Source organism: Pelmatolapia mariae, linkage group LG23 (assembly GCF_036321145.2).
Source record: "Pelmatolapia mariae isolate MD_Pm_ZW linkage group LG23, Pm_UMD_F_2, whole genome shotgun sequence".
In the NCBI taxonomy this organism is placed as follows: Eukaryota; Metazoa; Chordata; class Actinopteri; order Cichliformes; family Cichlidae; genus Pelmatolapia; species Pelmatolapia mariae.
In genome coordinates, this window is record NC_086246.1 from 23,663,483 (window position 1) to 23,679,324 (window position 15,842).

The 15,842-nt window shown below is 39.4% G+C and overlaps 1 protein-coding gene across 1 annotated transcript; it reads left to right on the forward strand.

Moving 5' to 3' along the window:
- Positions 1–6,335: 6,335 nt before the first annotated feature.
- On the forward strand, positions 6,336–12,137 carry orc4 (origin recognition complex, subunit 4). The gene is made up of 14 exons (XM_063465793.1): positions 6,336–6,387; positions 7,088–7,161; positions 7,256–7,332; positions 8,276–8,366; positions 8,465–8,540; positions 8,634–8,719; positions 8,802–8,850; positions 8,935–9,086; positions 9,171–9,344; positions 10,452–10,538; positions 10,630–10,738; positions 10,813–10,908; positions 10,987–11,054; positions 11,193–12,137. The coding sequence occupies exons 2-14, from the start codon at positions 7,105–7,107 to the stop codon at positions 11,373–11,375; spliced, it is 1,305 nt and encodes a 434-aa protein (XP_063321863.1). The 5' UTR covers positions 6,336–6,387; positions 7,088–7,104; the 3' UTR covers positions 11,376–12,137.
- The last annotated feature ends 3,705 nt before the right edge of the window (positions 12,138–15,842 follow it).

Consider the following 15,842-nt stretch of genomic DNA (forward strand, 5'->3'; position numbering starts at 1 on the left):
AGCCGCACTGCGCATGCGCCGAGCTCAACCAGCCAGCAGATGGGAGAGGTGATGCACGTTTCCTCACATACACGAGCTCTGCATGGCCAAAAGGGGAAAAAAAGAAAGGGGAAAAAGTTAGGGGTAACCTGGATGTGAGGGTTGGGATGGGGACTCACACTGAGCCACAGCCTGAACCGGCGGGTCCCACATTGAGGCCTGAGGGGCCTCCAGGGACCCCTGAGGCAGAATTGGCTGCAAAACTATTTGATCCCTTTTTCCACATATTTGACTTTAATCCTGGGAGATATAGAACTGGTTTTATTTTTTATTATTTTATTTTTATTTTTTATTATTTTATTTCCTAAAGACTACGGAAACGTTTCACAGTACATTATGAATGTACTGTGGGTCATTGAGGTCATCCTGTATACACTCATCCACCAAAAATAAATACAAAACAAAAAATATACTGATCATTTACTGCCAATATATTATCATTTTTTATATAATGTAAGTTCCTGTAAAAAAGGTAAAATTCAATAAATTCAATGTGTGGTTAAAAATACAGAAAAACACGTAAAAATTATACTAAAAATTACTTCATTATTGTGTCATTTTCCCAATTTTTTAAGCTTTCTTCTGCCAGTAAAAGAGTGAATATTTTTTGTTATCCAAAAGTCTCGAAATTTCAAGGTGATAACTCAAAATTTTGATTTATGTTATTAAAAATTTTCAGCTAACAACTTAAAATTCCAAGATAACATATCTTAAAAACCCTTGGTTACTTCTGAGTAAGTTGAAATTTTGAAATAATCCGTCAGTAACGTGACATTTTAAAATACCTAATGTGAAATTTGGGGTTCATAATGAAAGTATTCAAATTATGTATCTCAAAATTTGGTCTTAATAAATCAAAATCTCAAGATTTTTATTTTAACATTAAGACATAATAAATCAAAATTACAAACTGAAAACTTATCTAACAACTTCACTCAAATCAACTTAAAATTTCGATTTATGTATCTCAAAATTTTACATCTTGAGTTATGCATCTCAAAATTTCAAGCTTGAAATAACTTGAAATTTCAAGATACCTCTGTGTTTTGAGATACTCACTAACAACTTATGAAAACTTTGTGAAATTCTGAGTTAGGTATCTCGAAATTTGGAGTTACTCAGAAGTAACTCAAAGTTTCAAGATGGTCAGTAATTTAACAGTTTCAAACTTAAACTTACCAGTGCTGGAAACAACCTTCCATACTAAACAACTCCCTGCTTTCACTTTCATTCTGTTGGATTTGAGATGCATTGTGGGGTTTTTTTTTTCCATTTTCCTACTGTATTTTGAATAGATTGTTGCTTTTATTTGGAGACTGACAAAAAGACTATTAATTTCTCTTATTATTATTTATTATTAACAATTTTGCTTCCGTTTTTTAAATCCTTTGGAGTTTTTTTCCCCACATGATTTTCATGGTTTTTGGTCACTATGTTTTGTGCTTCTTTCATTTTTTCCTCACTGCCTTGGTATTTTTCCATACTAATATACTTTTTTACACTATAGATCACTGGAATTAGATAAAGACTTAGCCTAAAGACCTCATGGAAATCACACACAGTATTTCTGCTTGCTGTTAAAAAAAAAAAAGTACATACATTTTTTTTTGCTGATCTATATTTTTCTCCTTTTTTTAATACCATTTCTTGTTATTACAGTTTGGACAATAGACACTGTTCATTTCAATGTTTAATAAAATTTATTTAAATAAATATGAAGTGGAAAAAGCTTTTAATCACAAGGTTTTGTTTTCCCAAAAATGGAACATTGTACATGTATTCAATTGTTATGTATTTGACAGTTGTAACTTGTTACTTTAATGTGCATAGCAAAGTCATAAAATCAAATCAAATTGATGATTATTGAATATTAATTAATAAAACTAGTAATATATGTTGACTACAGTGACACTACACATCATAGTTTCAAAGTTATAAGGCTTTTAGTCCATTTTCCACCAATACATCATTGAGTTGACCTTGAAGACCTTGGTGGATGTAAGCCAAATTTGAATGGATTGTGAACATGACCCCACTCTACACTCATACAAAGTTTTATCAGAATTCATTCACAACTTTTGAAGTTATTGTGTTTACAGACACAAATCCTACTAAAAACATAACCTTCTTGGTAACAAAATACTAAGTCATTTTTTGTATTACAAATAAATAATGTTGAATTTACTTGCAGAAAAATGACTTAGAGGCAACTTGTTAGTAATAACACTGTTTTGACTGTGGCATGATTATATTAAGTACTAAAACGAACCTCAACAATTAGTTATATACATTTCATATTCAGCTTTCACTCTTTCTGTCAGTTTGGACGCATTTACAACACAAACACCCCAACGAGGTTTTCACGGAGATGTTTACTGGGTATCAAGATGTCAAGTCAGCTGACTTTGCAAAGCAAAAATGAAACTACTAAAAATTCAACTAAAACTAGACAATTTTAAACAATAATCAATATGCCAACCAAGACAAGACACTTGTTATAACCAAGGAAGGCTGCCATGGCAGTGCAGTCATCAGCACTTTCACCTCACAAGAGGCTCCTAGGTTGGATTCATCCACTGGACTGGATGCAAACTCCTTTCTTTAAAGTCCAAAAACATGTATGGGGTTAGGTTAGTTGGTTAAGTCTAATTAATTGACTTTAAGCGAGGATTGACAGGCTGCACTTTGTCTTTGACGGAAGATGGGTAGGCTGTGGTCATTTCTGATGAGCTGTAACCTCAGTTTCCTGTTCTTAGCAGTGTCACCTGCTATGATCTTCTGCTGCCGTAGACCACCTGCATCAACATTCAGTATGTTGCCTGTTCAGAGATGCTCTTCTGTATACTTTGATTACATCTGTCCACTTTCTTCCACTAATACAATTCAGGATCAAGCCAGAATTTGGTGTAAACAACATAAAAGCATGGCTCCATCCTGCCTTGTATCAACAGTTCAGGGTGGTGTTGGATGTGTAACGGTGTGGGGAATATTTTCTTGGCACTCTTTTGGTCCTTAGTGCCACCTGAGCATCATTGAAACTCTACAGCCTACCTGAGCGTTGTTGCAGAGCATGTCCATCCCTTTATGACCACAGTGTACCATCTTCTGATGGCTGCTTTCAGCATAATAACACACCATGTCACAAAGCTAAGATCATCACAAACTGGTTTCTTGAACATGACAATGAGTTCACTGAGTTCACTGTACTCAGATGGCCTCCACAGTCACCGGATCTCTATCCAGTAGAGCCCCTTTGGGATGTGGTGGAACAGCAGATTCACGTCATGGATGTGCATCCAACAAATCTGCAGCAATTGTGTGATGCTGTCATGTCAACATGGACCAAAATCTCAGAGGAATGATTCCATCACCTTTTTGAATCTGTGCAAAGAAGAATCAAGACAAGGCAAAAGGATTTTTGTGATTCCTTTCCTCTTTGGAGCTAAAAGAGGCCACCCAAACACATGAGATATCAGTGGAAAGCCCAGGATGTCCTTTATTTAGTACATCAGGACTTTAAGAATCTCAAATCACTCAAAAGATATAGACCAAAAACAAATGTCCATTACAGAGGACATAAATGAATAGGCTGGTTCTCAGGAAGACATGACTGGCTCACATCAGAAACAATAGAAATGAACACAGTGATCTTTACGTTCTGCTGACTTGATCTGCAAAATAGTTTGAGTTAATGCCAAATAATCACTTTGATTAATTCTAAAAGGTAGAAAAAGTGACAGGAAATTAATTTAGTAAAACTGTTGTTTTCCTTTTTTGGTGGTCGGGGGAAGCGGTCATTGTTTCAGAAGGTAAGCTAACATAAAGACCTCTTACAGAAGTTTTAACTTTTGTAACGTTATCATTACCATGTCTTACTTTGTCGAAAATAAAAGGTGGTCTTTACATATTAAGCATAATGTACTAAAATGATCAGAAGCCAATGGCTACATATTGAAACTCAGAATATGTGGACTCACAGGGTTAGAAAAAAAGTCACCACCTAATTAAAAACAATCCAATTACTAGTTATTTTGCTAATACCTTACAGGTATTTTGTTAAATACTGTGTATGAAGTGTAATTTGATAAGTGTTTAACACCATAAGCTACAAACTGCAATGATAATGATTAATTACAAGAACATCTTTTAGCAGAAACTAAACTATTCATATTTATGAACAAGATGACACTCATTAAGGTTAATTTTGACTGGCTGCGTGCACAAAAAATCAAAAAAATACAACACAAAGTGGCAGTGGAGCAAAAACAGACACTCAGCAAAATAATTTCCTGAGATAAATAAAGGTCATAAAAGCTGAAGAAAACATGAGCTCAGCCGTCTGAAGCGAGGACGAGATGCAGCTCAGGGTGCAAACCCCTGAATTTTGTGTGAAGGTCAAACCTGAGGAGACGTTAAATGAATTCAGTGTAGGGCTGCTGAAGGAAGGAGCGCTTCATGTATTTTTAAGGGCAAACACAGAGGGCTGAATGTGCGAGCGGAGGGTCGTATTTTAGAATAATGTGACAGGCTAAATGTGAGCGGAGAGAGGGAGACGATTTGCGAGATATCTGGCGGTTTGCTGTGTCTTTTTTTTTTTCCTTTTCATCAGTCAACCAAAAAGCCGCAGGAAGCGTTTAAGTGTCTCCAGAGCTTCAGTGAGTAAAAGATGCTGTTATGCAGGCGGCCTTTTAGACATATACATGAGCCATCCCTCCTAATTTTATCAAACCAGAGCAGAAGTGGCTGTTATAGTTTCACAAATAAATATATATATAATAACACATAACTGTAGTCTTTCTCAGTGCCGACAGACTATTTCTTATATATCTTACTATAACACATAAAATCTGTCTGTGTGTTCATTTCTTTGTCCACCAACTCCTCCTACATGATCACAAGCAGCACAACCAAACTTGGCACACAAGTATGTCTTAGGCTCCTGAAGGTTCTTATCTATGTCAAATGTTATGATGCCATCATGTTGCCTAGCAACCACCTATAACAACTGGCCAAAATGACTTGGATCAAATTCAGCAATAAAATGTATTGGGTTTTTTTTTTGGAACCCCCCCCCCCCCCCCCCCCCCCCCCAAAAAAACAAAACAATCAAAAAACAAAAAACAATAAAATGTATATAAAATTCAACAAATAAAATCATGTTCATGTACAATTCATGAAAAGCATAAAAAGACACATTGTTTTTACCTCTTGCCCTCAAGACAAGGATGTGTCATTTATTATAATAACAGATTAAAAATATTGTATTTTAAATTGAAATGAAAAATAAAACAATATTTTGTCATTTTAATTTATATATTTTTAAACAAGTTCAAAAATCTGTACACACCTGAATGGGTTATTCAAATATTCACATTCAAATACAACCTCTGTGCAATGTCTTCTTTACTGCTGATACAGTTATTAAATCACAACGTGACTTAAATTGTTGTGGATTTATGTTAATATTATTGATGTATTTGAATAGCTTTGTGCTTACATAGTTTCAAATGTAAATCTGTACTTGAGACCATTTCTGATGAGGCTTCAGTGAACAGTAGATGGTTCTGTGTCAGCTCTTTACTGGATTCTTTCATATTTTTTAAGGACATGATTTTCAGATACTGTTCATCTGATGTAGATGGTTTTTGAAGGCTGACAGCTCTTTAGCCCTCCACTTGTCCAGCTTCCTCAGATTTTTTTAGGGCACACTGCACACCATGTTGTGCTATGCCAAGTTTTCAACTAATAGCTTTTAGGAATCATGTTTGTTAGTACAAAAATACTGTTTAACGTCTGTCAAACTGTGTTATCTTTGACATTTTTCATAGATCCAACTAAAGACAGAACAAATGATGTGTTTTTGTGGTTGCACAACAGTGGTTCAGTCTTTTTTATGCTTGAATGATTCATAGTGGTTTAACTAGCAAAAGATTGGTCAGGGACAAGGACTGAGCAGAAAATAAGTGAAAAGGCAGCCAATGTCCAAAGAAAAACGTTCAAAGACCTTCAGGAAGCCTCAAGAACTATTGCTCAAGACCACTTTAAAAACAATACAACAAAGTCTGTCTGCTTGGTAACAAAATATAAAGAAACAACTGTTGACTTTTGCAAATTAATATATGTCATGTTTTTTCTTTTAAATCATTTTTTATTTGGTGGTTTGTGCGTGCGTGTGTGCGTGCGTGTGTGTGTGTGTGTGAATAATATAATTCTACAACCACAGCGTTTCTCTTCTGCGTTGCTCTGAGTCACAGCCAATCAGAAAGCAGATATAGTCAAAGCCGGAAGCCGTCATCGCTGGCAGAGGAGTATTCCCGCGAAGATTGAGGCGTCTCTTCGTTGCTCCCGGTATGTTTGTTCTGATGTGTGTGTGGAAAAGAAGCTCGACTAGCTGACACCTGTCTTACACAACGGTAGAAGTAATCAAAGTTAGAAATGGAAAACATTCGTGCTTCTTCAGCGCACTTTTAGCAAGCAGATCTTCGAGTAAAGCCCTGGGTTGCGTCGCAAGCGTGTAGCACCGAAGTTCTGTTGTAAAAATGGCAATTTTGTGTTCTCCTGACTTGTCGGCGGATATGATCTCAGCCTTGAATGCAGCCCGAGACGGATTCTCACACTTATGAGTCGCTTTCTAATTCGGCATACATAAAATCTATTTAGACATTCATTTTTTGACCAAATTGTAAGATAAGCAGTCAAAGGCAGCTATGGGATAGACTGGTATTGTTGCATCAGCTGCATGCCGAATTGAAAAGTGTTTTATCCTCACCTGTTATCGACCCTAACATTGGTTACAGCACAACTGTAAACATGTCCTGAAGTGATGTTATTTCGTTTTGGTGATTATTAGTCTTACGTTTGGCGTAAACTTAAAAAGAAAAAAGAAAAAAAAGAGTTATTTATTGGAATTAAAACCGTTGTTTCCACCATGTTAGTGCATTTAATTGACACCTAACGGCAATGTAAAGTGTCAGTATTATCCCCCTGATAAATGAATTTAGTGGCATGTTGAAGTTGACCCGTTTTGAAACTTTTTCACGTTTTGCAGTTGACAGTCACATCATCATGAGTAAGAGGAAGGCCAGAGATGCTCATCTGCCTATAGGGGAATGCATCACACAGGTGTGTGTATGAACAGCCAGTGAGTTTTTCAGTGTCATACTCTGAAATATACCTAATAAAATGTAGTTTATTTATAATACATGTTTCTGTGCAGGTGCAGCAGATTTTAAGGGAGCGGTTTTGTGAGAGGCGGCTCCCTGACAGACCGGAGGGAGTAGAAGCTCAGTACAAGTAAGTTCATAACAACAGGGCCTGTGGATAGAGGTGATTTTATAATAATGTCAACACATTTACCAAAAAGAATCATTTCATAGTATCATGAAAAAGAGTTTACAAGAAAATCACAGAGAAAATCAGAATGTTAAATTCAAACAAAGTTGGATATTAAAATAAGAAACAAGACAATCAGTGCGAGAAAAGAAACTGGAGAAATGACTGGCACAGGTTCCTGCCTCATAGCTTCAACTGGATCGGCCTGTTTTAATCCTCGCCTGCGCCTGTGTGTGTGTTTGTGCATGTGTGTGTGTGTCTGCGTGTGTGTGTGCCTGCGCCTGTGTGTGTGTGTGTGCGTGCGTGTTGTGACTTAGTTATGGTTGTCCTTTAAAAACACATTCTTGTTTAAAGTGGAGGTCTGGAAAGAGGCTTACAAATGTAAAAACACACTGACTGGTAAAACACTGCCCACTGTGGTGAAACATATAGTGACAGTATGTAGGGTGTAATTACGAAAGGTACCTTTACTAGTGATCAGTAAAAGGTTAAAAGTTCGAGGCCATTACAACCTTACTGTTTATACTGGAGAGGAGGAATCGGTTGTAATCTGGCCTTGTGAAAATAAAACCATGAATAATTTGTCCTAAGTGTTTGGGAAAGGCAAATAACCTGTAAAGGGTGTTTGTTTTTGTTTTGGCTTCGGTTCCTACAGGTGTTGGATGGTTTAGAAGGCCTGTAGTAGAACTGTCATCTATAATTAAGAGCAGACCTGGAGCTCGGTGTGAGTTTCAGTGGCCCAGTTCAGTCGCACCTGGGTGACAGCTCTGTCCCAGTTTCCTGGCCGACTCGGCCACAACACGAGCTTCCCCAGTGAGAGATTCCCACTTATTAGAAGCAGGAGATGGGGGTGTATATTTACTAAGCATTGTGGGTATTGTAGTTAAACCCATTGTGTTTGCAGACACCTCCTGGAGCTGCTGAGGCGGACGGCGATCCACGGGGAGAGTAACTCTGTGCTAATCGTGGGTCCCAGAGGAGCAGGGAAAACGACGGTGAGCCGTGGAAAAATGAATTTGTGGTTTTTTTGTTTTTTTTTTAAAGTGTGGACTTGTTGTGAATCCTGCGAGGTTTGTGTTTTTTGTGCCTGAAGCTGCTGCAGTGCGTGCTGAGAGACCTGCAGAAGGAGGAGAAGGTGCAGAAGAACCTTCTTCAGGTTCACCTCAGTGGTACCAAACCTCATTTAAATTCTTCACAATTTAAGAACCCACACGTTTGCTGGAAATCTGAATTGGATGGATGGGTTTGTGTGTTTGCCGCAGGTCTCCTGCAGACTGATGACAGAATAGCGCTGAAAGAAATAACCAGACAGCTCCACCTGGAAAATGTTGTTGGAGACAAAGTGTTTGTGAGTATTTAGAGAGACTGTTATAAACATTTTCAGCTCTGAAAACTCCTACAAAGATCTTTCTACCTCGTTAATTTCTTAGGGAAGCTTTGCTGAAAATCTGGCTTTCCTCCTGGAGGCATTAAAAAAAGGTGAGAAAGTTCAAATATTTAAAGCTGATTTCAGACTAGAGGGGCAGGTTTGATGTTTTTTGTTGTTGTTTTTTTTCCTAAAAGGCAATCGCAGCAGTAGTTGCCCAGTGTTGTTTGTCCTGGATGAGTTCGACTTATTTGCCCACCACAAGAACCAGACTCTGCTCTACAACCTGTTTGACGTCTCCCAGTCCGCCCAGGCTCCCATCGCTGTGGTCGGCGTCACCTGCAGACTGGTGGGCCTCAGAACACCTCTCAGAAACCCTACTTAGATAATGGTAGGTGTTTTTAATAAGTGTCGTGATACTTTTTCCATTCAGGATGTTCTGGAGCTGCTGGAGAAGCGGGTAAAGTCGCGGTTTTCCCACCGTCAGATCCACCTGCTGAGCAGCCTCAACTTCACCCAGTACCTGGAACGGGTTTGGACGCAACTCAGTGTGCCGGACAGCTTTCCTGACAAGAAGTTCGCTCAGGAGTGGAACACTGGTGTAAAGGTGAAGCTAGCAGGCAGACACAAAGTTTTTTAGTCATGTCTTTAAGTAGTCTTCAGGAATAGTTCTCCAGGCTTCTTGAAGGACATTCAAAGCTCTTCTTTGGATGTTTCTGCCTTTTGTTCTGTTCTGTCAACATGATCCTTACCTCCTTCTGTTTACTGCATTGGTAGTGAGTTTAGGATCATTGTTGTGATTAAAAATTGAAGCTGTTGCCAAATGCAAATGCAGCACCAAACCATGATGGAGCCTCCACCGTGTTTTACAGATGGCTGTAGACACTCACTGTTGTCTCCCCGTACATACTGACAATGATTTGAAGCAAAAGACTCCAAATGTGGATTCATCACTATTACGACCCGTTGTCACTGATTTTCAGTCCAGTTCTTGTGTAATTTTCACACCTCAGCCTTTTCTTACTGTTTCCCTTCATTAAGAATGGCTTCTTCACAGCCACTGAGACCGTTTGTGATTAAACTTCGGTGAATAGTAGATGGATCAGCTAAAGGTCCAGATGAATCTCTGAAGTCCTGTGGATATGACCTTCATATACTGTTCATCTGCTGTAGATAGTTTTTTTTTTTTTTTTTTAAGGACTTGCACTTCTTCTCTTTCCACTTTTGTTATTCACTTGTCCAGTTTCCTGAAATGTTTTAAGAAAACTCTGAATACCACACTGAGATATGCCATGATTTCAGCTAATGGCTCTTAGTGAAAAAGAAGGCATTATCCAAAGGAAAACTTGGAAAGACCTTCAGAAAGCCTGAAGAGTTGTTGCTCAAGACCACTTTAAAAAATGACAGTCTGATGGCTTGGTGGCAAAATATAACGAAACGATTGTTGGCTTTTGCATGGTACTGCTGTTTTTTGTGCTCTACCTTCTTCGTGCCCTAAAAGCCTTAAATAGCTCACTAAAGTTCAGAAAATGTCTAATTTTGAGTTGTTTGAGTGACCGTAGTAACATCACTGCCCAGCTAACATGGTTCAGACAGCGATGTCATCTCTGGCCTCCATTTGAACGGCAGACGATGTACACACCTTTTCCACATTGAACAGAAGTGCAGACATACAAAGCACAAAGTACTGATCTTTGTTTTCTTGGGTCTTCAGACTCTGTGTGAGGACAAATCTGTGGAGGAAGTCCTGCAGAGACACTTCAACTCCAGCAAAGACTTTCGCTCTCTGCACATGCTGCTGGTGAGAAGAACATTTCTGATGTTCGGTTTGGGGAAGTTTTGGGTGTTTCCTTTTCTTTCATTGTTGCTTTTCGTACTAAATGTCTTTACAGATGTTGTGCCTGAGTCACGTCTCTGTCGCCAAACCTACCATCAAACCAGCCGACCTGCTCGAGGCCAGCCGGATGTGTTTTACTGACACCACGGCTAACATGCTCCATGGTGAGTACAAATCCTAACAAAGGAGTGTTTTTTACCCATGGTCCGAAGAGTCTAAGTGAGCTGTGTCTCTTTAGGTTTGTCCATCTTGGAGCTGTGCCTGGTCATCGCCATGAAGCACCTCAATGATGTGTATGAAGGAGAGCCATTTAACCTTCAGATGGTCCATAATGGTACGATCGCACGATTAAATTACACAAGTAGAAGAAGCTGTCCCGTCTGTTTCTTCACTTGTGCCTGATTGTTTCCAGAGTTTAAGAAGTTCCTGCATAGGAAGTCCAACTCCATGTACAACTTTGAGCAGCCTGTTGTCATGAAGGTTGGTAGAAACGCTTCGAAACTCTTCCCCCAGTCTTTCCTACCAAACCCCCACCCCACACCAGGGGGAAAGTGGAGATTTCCTGAACACCGTTACAATCGGTTTGCTGACTGACCCTTAATCTCTTCTCGCCTTTAGGCGTTCGAGCACCTGCAGCAGCTGGAGCTGATCCGGCCTGTCGATGGTTCCTCGGCCAAAGTCCAGAGGGAGTACCAGCTCATGAGGCTCACGCTGGACCACAGCCAGATCATGGAGGCCCTGCAGAAGTACCCACAGTGCCCCACTGACGTCAAGCAGTGGGCCATGTCGGCATTTGGGTAGAGCTTCAGAACTTTTAGAATTCAGAGTCTGTGAAGCTTGTTTTGACTTGGACTGAAGAGCTTAAGGTTTGCACTGCTGCCTACTGTAAACGTTCAGAAAATAAAAGGAAATGAATAGTTTGTCATTTGTGCGATTAAATGTTTCACCCTCTAAGTTAAAGAGGTTTATGCTGAAGATAGACCCCCCCACGACTTAATACAAAAACTCAGCTTAATGTGCTTGTGTCATTTGATCAATAGTTGGACTTAGCAAGTGTCATCAAGCGTCCAGCTTTCATCATTTTCAGGTCGTGAGCATCAGGCTGCTGAATGGTGCCATCTAGTGGTGATTTTGTGCAGTTGACAATAACCTGGATAAAAGTTGTAGTTTTGATTTCTTGGACAAAAATGTAATTGTGCCAAAAGTCTTTTTTTTTTTTTGTTTTTGTTTTTTTTAAACAAACTGAAGGATCAGTGAGGCATGTGTCCCTCCACAGTTCACAAGAATCGCTGCTCCCACGATGGTTTTACACAGAGTTTATGCACAATGATCACCTGACTGGTCTGCACCCAAAATGTGCTTCCAGTCGGGGTCATATCTGTCGTTTTAGAGGCAGCAGTGTGACTCCTGATGGACCGTGAGCTGAATGAAGATTCACCTTAGTGGCAATAAAAAGAACTCATTTAATTACAAGGTGTCCTCTTGGTAGATATTTTGTTTCTAGGCTTCAAAAGCCTCATTGCTGCTCTTTTAGAATCAAGTTTCAAAGGTACATTGTTGAATAAATCCAGCTTTATAAACATGAAGGTTTTTTTTGTTTTATTTTACATGGTATGCTATGCATTTGTGGCTACAGTTTTAAAGATTTTATTCAGTGTGCAATGCCATGCTGTACTGGCAATGCCAATTCCAAATATAAGCCTCATGTTTCCAACAGGGAACCCAGCCTCCCACCCTCAAATTAACTGCCTTTTCTTAAACATGGAGCACTGAGCATTTAAGCAAGGCTTGTAACTGAGTGAAGGGACCTGCGAGTATCAGCCTTAAGAAGAGCCAATCTAATTCTCTGAATGAGAGGAAAGGAGGTAACTGTGCTCCATAGTTCAGAGCCATGACACGGGCACAGCCCATACCTTTATGAACACAGTGTACCCGTCTTCTGATGGCTGATTCCAGCAGGATAGCACACCATGTCACAAAAGCTCAGATCATCTCAAACTGGTTTTATGAACATAAAGACTTCACTGTGCTCAAATGGCCTCCACAGTCACCATATCTGAGGTCCAATAGAGCAGATTTGAGATGTGGTGGAACAGGAGATTCTCATCGGCAGTAACTGTGTGATGCTAACAAAGAATTAAGACAACTCTAAAGGCAAAAGTACTTAATCTAGTACTAGCAATGTGTACCTATTAAAGATAACTGTCTTTGCATTGGTTAGGATTTACCTCTTAAAATCTGATGTATCTTTATTAAAAAGTCCCTAAAAATGAAAACCGAACTGTTTCCAGGAAAACACCAAGCCTCTAAAATGAGTTAAAACTCCAGACTGCAGTGATTCAGAGAGAGGAAAAAAGGAAAGAAAACACATTCACAATCTAAAAACACATTTATTTACATCACGTGGATCACTTCAGCTGATAAAAACCATGGCCGGCTAACATTAGCCAAGAGTCGCAGCGCTAATCAGGGATCAGTCCTGCCTCCTCTGCCATAATGTACACAGGGTTCATGAAGTTTATTTCCTCTGCTGTAACACTTTTTCAAGAGGTTTTCCTCTCATCCCTTCTGTGAGAGGTCAGGATGAGGACATCCTTGAAGCTGGTAAAGACTCATTCCTGCTCAGGAAAACCCAGTGGGCTGTTTCTTTTTTTGTTTGTTTGTTTGATGTACTTCACTTTCCAGTTTGAAATTGCAGACCTTAGTTTCTTTCTTGTTTTTCACATTTTTTTCTCAGTAACATAAAATGTACAGTCACATGTATCAGGAGCAAAGAAAAAAAGACATTTTCATCACTGAAGAGAGGATTTTTTTTTTCTTTTTAAAACATGACACACTGAAGTTTCATGTTCAGACTGATCAGTTTCTCCCAGCCTTAAACAACCTGTGAGCATCATTAGCATTGGAGACAGTGTTGGCAGACCCTGGATAAGCGCTGCAACTCGAGAGCCTTGAGAAATGTGGGGTCAAAGTAGTGTTTTTTTTTGTTTGTTTGTTTGTTTTGTTATTTTTTTGATTTGTTTTGTGGGTTTTTTTGTAGAAATTTCAGGCCTGGTAACCAGACTTCTCTTACTGCCAAGACAGTCTTAGCGGTGGGGGTCAATGGAGTTCAATGTTTCCTCTAAAACTCTTTACCACCAGCAGGAAAAAGGAGGAGACTGGGAAGTTAGAATGAAATAACCTGTAGTGGATGATTGTAGTAGCACGTATGGGAATATTGCAACAGCTCCTAAAGAGCTCGGAGGGCTTTTTAAAATGTAACCATCAGGGGATCCAAGCAGGCTCCCTGAGGAACACCTTTGGCTGAACCATCACAATTCGTTTTCTTTCTGCCTTACAAAGTACTCCAATGAGCCTCCAGCTTAGTGAAGGGAAACTTTTACAGGCCTGGGTGCTGAGTCAAAACACAAGAAAAGTATAAATGAATGTAGAGGAAACACTGAAGTTCAACACGCACTTATAAAGATTCAGCTCAGAGTATATAGTTGATACAGGTATTTATGTCTGTACAGATCCTAGACTGCTTAAAATAGTGGGGGCAACAAGACACAAATGTTTCACTGTTTATATGCACAGCAATGTGAGGTGCTGGGCTGGAGGAAGTCGAGGTAGAAACATGTAAAGCTTCAACATGCGCAGGACCCATCCATACACCTTTAAATATCCAAAAGATCCATCCTTTTCACTCCTCTCAGGTCGCCAAGTCAACTGCTCCTCATCAGGATAAGGCTGAAGTTCAAGATAAATTATACAAATCAGGGGGGTCGAATATGACTGGACTATTTTCCAAAGCTGGTCACCTCAGCTTTTGAGGTGACCACCTATCTTGCAAACACTGATATCAACACTGCCTCGCTACTCGCTGCACTATCCTCCTGAACGAAAGACACAATCTCCACAACAGTGCCAGAGGTCAAAACAGGAAACTCAGAAAGTGTAATTTAATCTGGTAGCTCCTGCACTAGCTGAAAAGGTGACAAAACCCCCGATGCTATTAGCTAAAAAAAACACCAAAGTGTGGCCAGTGGATATGACAGCACTTTTAGTGTTCACCAACATTTGCAAGGGCGAGAACATTGGGTACAACAGGCCCTGCAGGCTGTCAGTTGTTGTTGCCATCTAGAAAGCTGTGCAACCTCTTTTGTGAACATTTACCAATCAAGAGGATTCTCATGAGCATTTGTCGGGGGTGGGGTGGGGTGTACCTCTGCTGGCATCTTCATTACAGAGACAACATCCAATCAGTTACATTTTCACTGACTTGATTAACTGGTGCTTCCAAAGTTGAATCACTCTAGCAGGATCCATTTCACTACCCATTACTGAGAAACTGGCTGACGTTCAGTTGGGGGTGCTCACAAGACCACTGACAATGAATAATAATTCTTTAAAGCTTCTTCTAAACAAAAAGTTAATTTAAAAAAAAAAAATTCTACCTTTTCCCCCTACAATGAAGCTAATTTTGCCAATAAAGGAGATTCCAGAAGAAGCTGCTAGTTTAAAGAAAAATATACATCTACTACATGAAATGTCTCAAATACTTTCCAAAAATTTCCAGAGGAAAAACTTTACTCCACAAAATTTAAATATTTGAGCTATAGATCCGTAGGGTCATGTTCATTCTGGACTATTTTAGAAGCGCCACCTATTAAAATGACATGTTCCGAATTCTTGCGTATTTAGAAGCTCTTTTGGTGAAGTTTCCTAACTCTTCAGTGCAAGAAGTTAACGCTACAGATCCTCAAAGTTCAGTTCAGCAATGCATCATGTAGATGCTCCTTTGGTGGAGTCAGAACAGGCATGGTCAAGACCTGAGTGGAACCAATGTATGGTAGACGAGATTGTCGTCAATTGCTTTAATTGGGTACTTGATCAGGTGAAGACAAACAGACCCAAATATCTGCTTTGTTTTGGAAGTTTAGATGCTAAAACAATGGTAGGACCAGAGGTTTTTGAGGACCTTTTTTTCCATCGTCCTTTGGATGGTCGGTTTGGTCCTAATGGACCACAGAGCCGGTACAACTGAGAGGTGTATGAATGGATGTCCAAATACGCTGGGCTTTGCAAGTTTCTATGGGACAGGGCACAATCACACGAAACCAGCCAAACGCAAAGCCCTCTAAAGTTACACAGGGCCGGGCTCAATCCATCGAAGTACACACAATACTGGAATCCAGGAGTCTGAAGAACATTCATTCTCGGTCATTTTGTCCATAGACTGAATAGAAAGAAGCATGAGTACAGTTTATATCTTTTTCTTTTTGAATC

Coding starts and splice junctions, on each gene's coding strand:
- orc4 (XM_063465793.1), top strand. CDS start 7,105: ATGAGTAAGAGGAAGGCCAGAGATGCTCATCTGCCTATAGGGGAATGC. Junction 9,087..9,170: donor TCGGCGTCACCTGCAGACTG/GTGGGCCTCAGA, acceptor TTTTCCATTCAG/GATGTTCTGGAGCTGCTGGA. Junction 10,539..10,629: donor GCTCTCTGCACATGCTGCTG/GTGAGAAGAACA, acceptor ATGTCTTTACAG/ATGTTGTGCCTGAGTCACGT.